This window comes from Mytilus trossulus, chromosome 12 (assembly GCF_036588685.1).
Source record: "Mytilus trossulus isolate FHL-02 chromosome 12, PNRI_Mtr1.1.1.hap1, whole genome shotgun sequence".
In the NCBI taxonomy this organism is placed as follows: domain Eukaryota; kingdom Metazoa; phylum Mollusca; class Bivalvia; order Mytilida; family Mytilidae; genus Mytilus; species Mytilus trossulus.
This window is the reverse complement of record NC_086384.1, coordinates 53,555,640-53,565,087: the sequence shown is the minus strand read 5'-3', so window position 1 is coordinate 53,565,087 and position 9,448 is coordinate 53,555,640. Positions and strand designations below refer to the sequence as shown.

Below are 9,448 nucleotides of genomic sequence, written 5' to 3'. Positions count from 1 at the left end.
AATGTAGTGTAACATATTTTTTTATAATATTATACATTCTACTTTTTGAGTACTGCACAATCATATAGAATGTTTTCATTTACATAAGTTAACAGCTTGTTTCTATATCCCATTAATTATTCATTTGTATTAATATGTTTATGACGAATTATGGTTATTATCTAACTTGAATTTAATTAATAAAATATGTTTACATTAGTAATGCGGTGATGCGATTTTTGTGTCGTTAACTATATTTTGAAAATCCTGAAGGAAAGGGAAGAGCACAAGCGAAAAACATGTACATAGTCATTTTAAATATATTAACATCCGTATAGCTAGTCTATTTCCATGTGACCTTACGTCATGTTAACTTGTACTCAATTGATAAATGAGGATGTCAAGATAAGACAAAAAAGACGCATTCTGACAAATAAACAACATCGCATAACTGATACACTTTAGAGAATGGATGGGATAATAACAAGATTTACTTTTACATTATTTTTCTCCTTACTGATATGTACCTATGGGCGACAGCTTGGTGATGGAGGAGGTGGAGGAGGAAGCGGATACGGAGGAGAAGGAGGAAAAGGGTACGGAGGAAAAGGAGGAGAAAGAGGAAGAGAAGGAAAAGGGGGAAGAGGAGGAGGAGGAGGAGGAGGGGATACAGCAATAACGAAGGACCCAGGTGGAGGACGTGGAGGCTTTTTACGTACGTTTACTTTAAATAAATTTTTGGAGAATTAATTTATTAGAAGACTGATTCAAGTTTTAAAAAAATACAATATGTTATGTTACTGGATACTGTTTTTTATACTGCAACCGGCAATACTTTGATACAAACAAAGACCGCATGTGCCCTTGTATTAATTCAAGAAAGTTTCGCTGTTTCAATGTACACTGTAACCAAGTAAATGGTTATCATTTAATGCAGGTTCTTGTATTAAATTTCAACAGTTCACGAATGTTAAAGATACTTATTGTGCTTATTCAATTCAATGCTTTTAATACGGTCGTTGGATTTAGAAAAATAAATTAACAATTCCAAGTAGAAGATTTTTTTGGATCTAAACAATCCACCTTTCTATATTTATATAAAACGTATAGGTATATAATGGCAAACTAGGAATAAACGTCAATAAAATAGTAGAAAACAACGACTTCTGGAGATCTGTCCAGGTATGTGACGACAAAAAAAAATAGATAATATTTATCAAAGGTACCAGGATTATAACTTAATACGCCAGACGCACGTTTCGTCTACATAAGATTCATCAGTGACGCTCAGATCAAAATAGTAATAAAGCCAAACAAGTACAAAGTTGAAGAGCATTAACAGTAACATCGAGTCCAAATCCTTTCCAAAAATAGTAACATCGAGTCCAAATCCTTTCCAAAAATAGTAACATCGAGTCCAAATCCTTTCCAAAAATAGTAACATCGAGTCCAAATCCTTTCCAAAAATGGTAACATCGAGTCCAAACCCTTTCCAAAAATAGTAACATCGAGTCAATGTTATTTTCAAACTTTTTACATAATTATTTTAATATATAAATTAAGGACTTTCACTTAGTCAATACGTTATATATGGACCTTCGTCCTTGGCCAATTTAATCTGAACAGTTCTATATATGACCTATTGACCTCGTCATAAGTCCATAATTGATAAATATATTATTAAATATCAGTTTTAACTCATATATGAAGCTTCATCTGGGAGATAATTGAACTTCAAACAAGATTGGTAGACAAACTTTATGATTTCAACTTTTCAAACACAAACTTCACATTTCTCTGCAGTGACTCATCTGCCCAATAGTATAGCGTTTACATATCTCAATTAATGCGTTACGCTCCTTCGTGTTCAGATATACAGATGTTGTCTGCAGATGTATGCTCTTGACTCCGAAACCGCTCCAAAAGAGTTATAAGGAAGAACCACTGAAATCGACACGCTATCAGTTTTAAGATGACCATGAAAAAAGAAGGACGAAAGATACCAGAGGGACAGGCATACTCATATATCGAAAATAAACTGACAACGCCTGGCTAAAAATGAAAGAAAACAAACAGACAGATAAACCAAGAGAACACATGACACAACATAGAAAACTAAAGAATAAGCAACACGAACCCCACAAAATACTAGGTGTGTTCTCAGGTGCTCCGGAACGGCAAGCAGATCCTGCTTCACATGGGGCACCCGTCATGTTGCTTATGTCAACCAACTAGTGATGGTGTCCGTAAAATTTAGGAAGGGATTACGGTATATGGCCAGAAGAAATTAATATAAATCTTATTCAGATACATCAAACGGTTGAAATAACATGTAATAGGTATTGAGTGGTTCCAATGGAGAAAAATCAAGGAAAGAGCTGTGACGAATGGAAATATAACTGTTGATCCCGTTTACAAGCACTAGGGCGATATCATGGCTGACCTGTAGGTCATCAGCTCATTTTTCAGCGACATGATTTATAACACTTTTTTTTTCTGAAATTCTCTGTTGATAAAAAATCTAATTATTAGAAAAATAAAAAAAACATCTACCTGAGGCACGGTTTACCTATTAAGACAAATTAATCAATAGTTATATTTTATTCATATCTTTATGTATCATAAAATTTTGACTTTACTCATCTGATTATTGTTGGGTCTATATTTCAGCGCGTTTGGTGTGTCCATACTGCCAACAGAAATGTTACTGCAAATGTGCTTGCAGTGTCTGCGTTAATAAAATTTGTACTAAACCGAAGCGCAAGGAATGTGGATGTGCGTGATTGAAAGAATGATGAAATTCTGAAAGTATTCATAGTTTTGTTATATGGAAAATCTAACCAATGCTAACACTATATATTGAAGACGGGATTGTTTCATGTTTGACATTCTTACTGCATAATCAATAATAATATATTTTGTTTGTTTATCTTATACTCTGTTGACGAGTGTAAGTAATTGCAACATATTGTACAAATTTATTTGTTCAGTGTATTTTTACTTTTTTTTATTACATGAATGCCTTTGATAAAGTTAAGCCAGTTCAATTGGTATTTGATAGTGTCTTATTTTCATTATGCAAGGGATTTATTTGTTCACAAAAAGAATTTAATAAATAATGGAACATAAAATTGAGAATGGAAATGGGGAATGTGTCAAAGAGACATCAACCCTACCGTAGAAAAAACAACAGCAGAAGGTCACCAACAGGTCTTCAATGTAGCGATAAATTCCCGCACCCGGTGGCGACCTTCAGCTGGCCCCTAAACAAATATAAACTAGTTCAGTAATAATGAACGCCATACTAATTTCCAAATTGTACACAAGAAACTAAAATTAAAATAATGCAAGACTAACAAAGGCCAGAAGCTCCTGACCTGTGACAGGCGCAAAAATGCGGCGGGGTTAAACATGTTAATGAGATCTCAACCCTCCCCTATACCTCTAGCCAATGTACAAAAGTAAACGCATAATGATTGGAACATTTAACAGTAGTATATAAACCGAAGAAACACATCAACTATAAGAGGAAACAACGTCACAACAGAATCACTCAAGTGAAACAAAAATCAAACGACATTGCAACATACATAGAAACGAGCTATTAGATAGCAACTGCGATATTCCTTAGGATATGACATTTTAAGAAATATTATAGGTTGAACCTGGTTTTATTGCAATGCTAAACACAGCGTTTAAATTAAAACATAACATGGCAGGAATATATGATCTCATATTTGTGCACACGAATTTCCCATTAACCTTTATCATTTATGCTCAAAACATGAAACAAAGTTTGTAAAGTATCACGTGGTAGGGCTAGACTTAGATTTATTAATTGAAATATTATAGGTAAGCTGGGAAATTGCAGATACTCATTAGACACACATGCTATAGATAAACTCATTATTGATACCAGGATTAATATGTTGTATATCTATATCTCCCTCGGTTTAGTTCAATGGTAAACTTTTGTATTATATTTTTGTCTTTCATTTTTGCTACCCTCCCGGAGCATCTGATTTCACTCCCGGTTTTTAGTGGAATTCGTGTTGTTTCTTATTTCTTATTTGTAATTGTTGATGTAAATGTCCCTTGGTTTTGTCTTACTAATGTGCTTTGTCCATTCGTTTGATATGTTTGAGGTTTTGATTTTTACATTTGAAAATTTTAACCTCAAAACTTTGTTGAATGGTATTTACCTTGTGTTTGATGTTTAATTTCAGAAAAAATTGATGCAAGTTATACTTTATTGTAGTTTTAACATGGGTAGGCATATATTCTTCATTATTTTTCCCCGAGCGACAGTGAATCGTGTAAAGCGTTTGTGAAGATTTTTCTATGAATCTCCCTTTTTTGTTTGTAAACAATCAGGCGACTTGCAATGTGTTTTTTTTTCAGAGGGAGGTGTATTAACAGCCATGCATCATGAACGTTGTCGCATATGCCCCCAAAAAGTAAAATAACAAAAATACCGAACTCCGAGGAAAATTCAAATTGAAAGTTTCTAATCAAATGGCAAAATCAAACGACAAAACACAACAAACGAATCAAATATATCAATTGCAGTTATAACACATTGTAGTCATAATATAACGAAAGAAGGGCGAAAGGTACCAAAGGAACAGTCAAACTGATAAATCGAAAATAAACTGACAACGCCATGGCTAAAAATGAAAAAGACAAACAGACAAATAATAGTACATAGAACACTAAAGGCTGATCAACACGAACCATATATAAGCAACATATATACTAGTATGGGGAACATGTGCATCCTTTAAGAGTTTAAAAGTGTTTTAGGTTAATGAAATATATTAAATGCATGCCAATTTGATAAAATTCTTTTTTCTGTAGTATACGCATGTGCAAACAAATTTTATTGGAAAGAAAAGAAAAAGCGAAAGAAGCACGTCATATAAGAATGAACAGGAAAACACGGGTATTTGGGGCATTATAGCGTTCAGTTGTTGAACCATTGACACACCTATTTAGGCTGTTTTCTACGCAAAATAAAACATAAGTCACAAAACATAATGTTATTTATTGACAAGGCAAAGCTTCCAATTCTTTTTCTGTGAATTTTGTGCCAAATTAACAACACAAAGCAAGTTTAAATATTCACGAACAACATATAAGAACAGAGTAATTGAGCTGTGGTTATGGTTAATAGATTCTAATTTTAACAGAATTTAATCTGTGTGCACTTTTGAGCTCATAAGAGTCAATATGCGACCGAATTTATGAAAGACAAAATAACCGTTTTTGTCACTTTGAATAGATATATAGGTAAAAATAAACTGAAAATATACCATACTTGTAATTTTGTGTCGTCTACACGGACACCAATTCTAAGATGTTGGAAAAGGTGCGCGAGAGAGCGCTCTGCTTTGTACATGAGGATTATACCTAATCATATGAAATCCCTCTAGATATGACAAGAGTTACAACTCTACAGGTGAAAAGAATCAGGACAAAAAAACATTTGAGACTTACAAAATTCTTAACGGGAGAGCTCCAGTGTATTTCAGGGACTTGAACAATCTAAAGGACTCAAAATATAATTTTAGTGCTAATTTATGATTTCTTAGTTTTTAGATATCAAATTTTTATAACGATTTGTACATATATCATATATTCATTTGAGTTTTTCATCTGTCTCTATACTTTTTAAAGCAGTCAAAAGCTCTTTTGAGCTTGTGTTGTATAGTTTTATAAATGGGGAATCAAAATATTTTTTTTCATATCTTATATTGATATTTACATTACATCTACAGAAGCTTTATGAAAGCATTGCACTCAGAAAGAGATTTCAAATCATAACACGTGCGGAAAAGACAGTTATAGGACAAATATATAAGTTATGCAGATTCGTTGGAGTTTTTATTTTCATAATGCATTTGAACTGGCTAATTATGACTTATGAATTTGTTGCTGAAAAAAAATCACGGGGGGTGGGGTTTGACATTATTAAGAATTCAAAATATTAAATTAGACTTTCTCTAGATATTCACAACATGTAAAAGAGGGACAGTCAAACTCATAAATTGAAAACAAACTTACAACCCAATGGCTAAAAATGAAAAAAGACAAACAATAGTGCACATGACATAACATAGAAAACTAAAGAATAAACAACAAAAACCCACCAAAAACTAGGGGTGCTCCGGAAGTGTAAGCAGATCCTGCTCCTCTGACTGCTATTTTCGAAAAAACACCAAAAAAAGGTATGAGAAATACTTGCCACATTCTGTATGTGCCTTGCCCCCGAGTCAAGAGCATCTTATTCAGTGGTTGTCGTTTGTTTCTATGTATCAAATTTGTTTTTGTTCATTACCTTTTACATAAAAAAGGGTCTTTTGTAGCTAATTATGCTCACTGTTGAAGACCGTACAGTGAACTACAGTTTTTTATTTTCTATGTCAATCTTTTGTGGAGGAGGTGTCCAATTAGCAATCATACCAGATCTCCCTATTCAATGCACAACCTTCAGAATGAAACCTGGTGGCAATACCAAATATACATTTAGGTCAAAGGTCAAATAAACAAAATAAAAGCCACATTGGAGCAACCAAAAGCTATGGCTCAAATGCTACTGCAAAAATTGAAACGATTTTTAGGGATAAATGTTGAATATGTAATCGCAGTACATGCATACTGATTAATGAATGTGTAATGACTGTACATGCACACTCATTGTTAAATATTTAATCACGGTACATGCACCGATTGATCAATATGTAATCTCCTTACATCACACTCATTGTTTAATATTTAATCGCTGTACATGCACTCATTGGTGATTATGTAATCGCTGTTAATCACACACATTGTTAAATATATAATCTCCGTACATGCACACTCATGGTTTAATTAATATGTAATCACATACATGCACACTCATTGTTGAATATGTAATGGCTGTTCATACACACTTGTTCAATGTGTTATCACTGTACATGCACACTCATTGTTTAATACTATACTAGATTTTACATATTTTATTACTTAAACATTGTTGAACTTGGTTGAACTTCTGAGTTTATATTGAAGTTTAATTGCTGTGTTGAAGACCCATTAATGGCATTGGGCTGTGTCCTGCTCTTTGACACATTTCATTGAAATTTACAATGTTTCAAATAATAATTTTTTTTCAAGGATCATGTAAATCAATGTCCCCTTATTTCAACCTTAGGATATATTTTCATTAAATGTTAGGTACTGTGGATTCATTATAATTGGAAGCACATTTTTGTTGATTTCGTGGGAACAGGAAAACAACAAAATCAATGTTCAGCGAATTGCAAAAGTTCTATAGAAATATCTACAAACAAATATCAGGTATTCATGAAAATGAGTTCCCACGAAAAATAAATAAATCTACAGTAACATTATCTACAGTCAGAATCTACAGTAATGTTATCTCCAGTCAGAATCTACAGTAATGTTATCTCCAGTCAGAATCTACAGTAATGTTATCTCCAGTTAGAATCTACAGTAATGTTATCTTCAGTCAGAATCTACAGTAATATTATCTCCAGTCAGAATCTCCAGTAATGTTATCTCCAGTCAGAATCTACAGTAATGTTATCTCCAGTCAGAATCTACAGTAATGTTATCTTTAGTCAGAATCTACAGTAATGTTATCTTCAGTCAGAATCTACAGTAATGTTATCTCCTGTCAGAATCTACAGTAATGTTATCTTCAGTCAGAATCAACAGTAATGTTATCTCCTGTCAGAATCTACAGTAATGTTATCTCCAGTCAGAATCTACAGTAATGTTATCTCCAGTTAGAATCTACAGTAATGTTATCTCCAGTCAGAATCTACAGTAATGTTATCTCCAGTCAGAATCTACAGTAATGTTATCTTCAGTCAGAATCTACAGTAATGTTATCTTCAGTCAGAATCTACAGTAATGTTATCTCCAGTCAGAATCTACAGTAGTGTTATCTTCAGTCAGAATCTACAGTAATGTTATCCAAATCAGAATCTACAGTAATGTTATCTTCAGTTAGAATCTACAGTAATGTTATCTCCAGTCAGAATCTACAGTAATGTTATCTTCAGTCAGAATCTCCAGTAATGTTATCTCCAGTCAGAATCTCCAGTAATGTTATCTCCAGTAATGTTATCTCCAGTCAGAATCTACAGTAATGTCATCTCCAGTCAGAATCTACAGTAATGTTATCTCCAGTCAGAATCTACAGTAATGTTATCTCCAGTCAGAATCTACAGTAATGTTATCTCCAGTCAGAATCTACAGTAATGTTATCTTTAGTCAGAATCTACAGTAATGTTATCTTCAGTCAGAATCTACAGTAATGTTATCTCCTGTCAGAATCTACAGTAATGTTATCTTCAGTCAGAATCAACAGTAATGTTATCTCCTGTCAGAATCTACAGTAATGTTATCTCCAGTCAGAATCTACAGTAATGTTATCTCCAGTCAGAATCTACAGTAATGTTATCTTCAGTCAGAATCTACAGTAATGTTATCTTCAGTCAGAATCTACAGTAATGTTATCTCCAGTCAGAATCTACAGTAGTGTTATCTTCAGTCAGAATCTACAGTAATGTTATCCAAATCAGAATCTACAGTAATGTTATCTTCAGTTAGAATCTACAGTAATGTTATCTCCAGTCAGAATCTACAGTAATGTTATCTTCAGTCAGAATCTCCAGTAATGTTATCTCCAGTCAGAATCTCCAGTAATGTTATCTCCAGTCAGAATCTACAGTAATGTCATCTCCAGTCAGAATCTACAGTAATGTTATCTCCAGTCAGAATCTACAGTAATGTTATCTCCAGTCAGAATCTACAGTAATGTTATCTCCAGTCAGAATCTCCAGTAATGTTATCTCCAGTCAGAATCTCCAGTAATGTTATCTCCAGTCAGAATCTCCAGTAATGTTATCTCCAGTCAGAATCTACAGTAATATTATCTTCAGTCAGAATCTACAGTAATGTTATCTTCAGTCAGAATCTACAGTAATGTTATCTCCAGTCAGAATCTACAGTAATGTTATCTCCAGTCAGAATCTACAGTAATGTTATCTTCAGTCAGAATCTACAGTAATGTTATCTCCAGTCAGAATCTACAGTAATGTTATCTTCAGTCAGAATCTACAGTAATGTTATCTCCAGTCAGAATCTACAGTAGTGTTATCTCCAGTCAGAATCTACAGTAATGTTATCTTCAGTCAGAATCTACAGTAACATTATCTACAGTCAGAATCTACAGTAATGTTATCTCCAGTCAGAATCTACAGTAATGTTATCTTCAGTCAGAATCTACAGTAATGTTATCTTCAGTCAGAATCTACAGTAATGTTATCTTCAGTCAGAATCTACAGTAATATTATCTTCAGTCAGAATCTACAGTAATGTTATCTCCAGTCAGAATCTCCAGTAATGTTATCTCCAGTCAGAATCTACAGTAATGTTATCTTCAGTCAGAATCTAC

General features: G+C 33.3%; 1 protein-coding gene across 1 annotated transcript; it reads left to right on the top strand.

Annotated features, from left to right (window-relative positions):
* The first annotated feature begins 384 nt into the window (after positions 1 to 384).
* On the top strand, positions 385 to 3,012 carry LOC134693722 (probable H/ACA ribonucleoprotein complex subunit 1). The gene is made up of 2 exons (XM_063554623.1): positions 385 to 694; positions 2,650 to 3,012. Exons 1-2 carry the CDS (start codon positions 448 to 450, stop codon positions 2,760 to 2,762), a joined length of 360 nt encoding a protein of 119 aa, XP_063410693.1. The 5' UTR covers positions 385 to 447; the 3' UTR covers positions 2,763 to 3,012.
* Positions 3,013 to 9,448: the final 6,436 nt, after the last annotated feature.

Bases quoted from the DNA above. Each gene is read 5' to 3' on its own strand.
- LOC134693722 (XM_063554623.1), top strand. From the start codon at position 448: ATGGATGGGATAATAACAAGATTTACTTTTACATTATTTTTCTCCTTA. The intron at 695-2,649 runs GTACGTTTACTT...TCTATATTTCAG, and splicing joins AGGACGTGGAGGCTTTTTAC to CGCGTTTGGTGTGTCCATAC.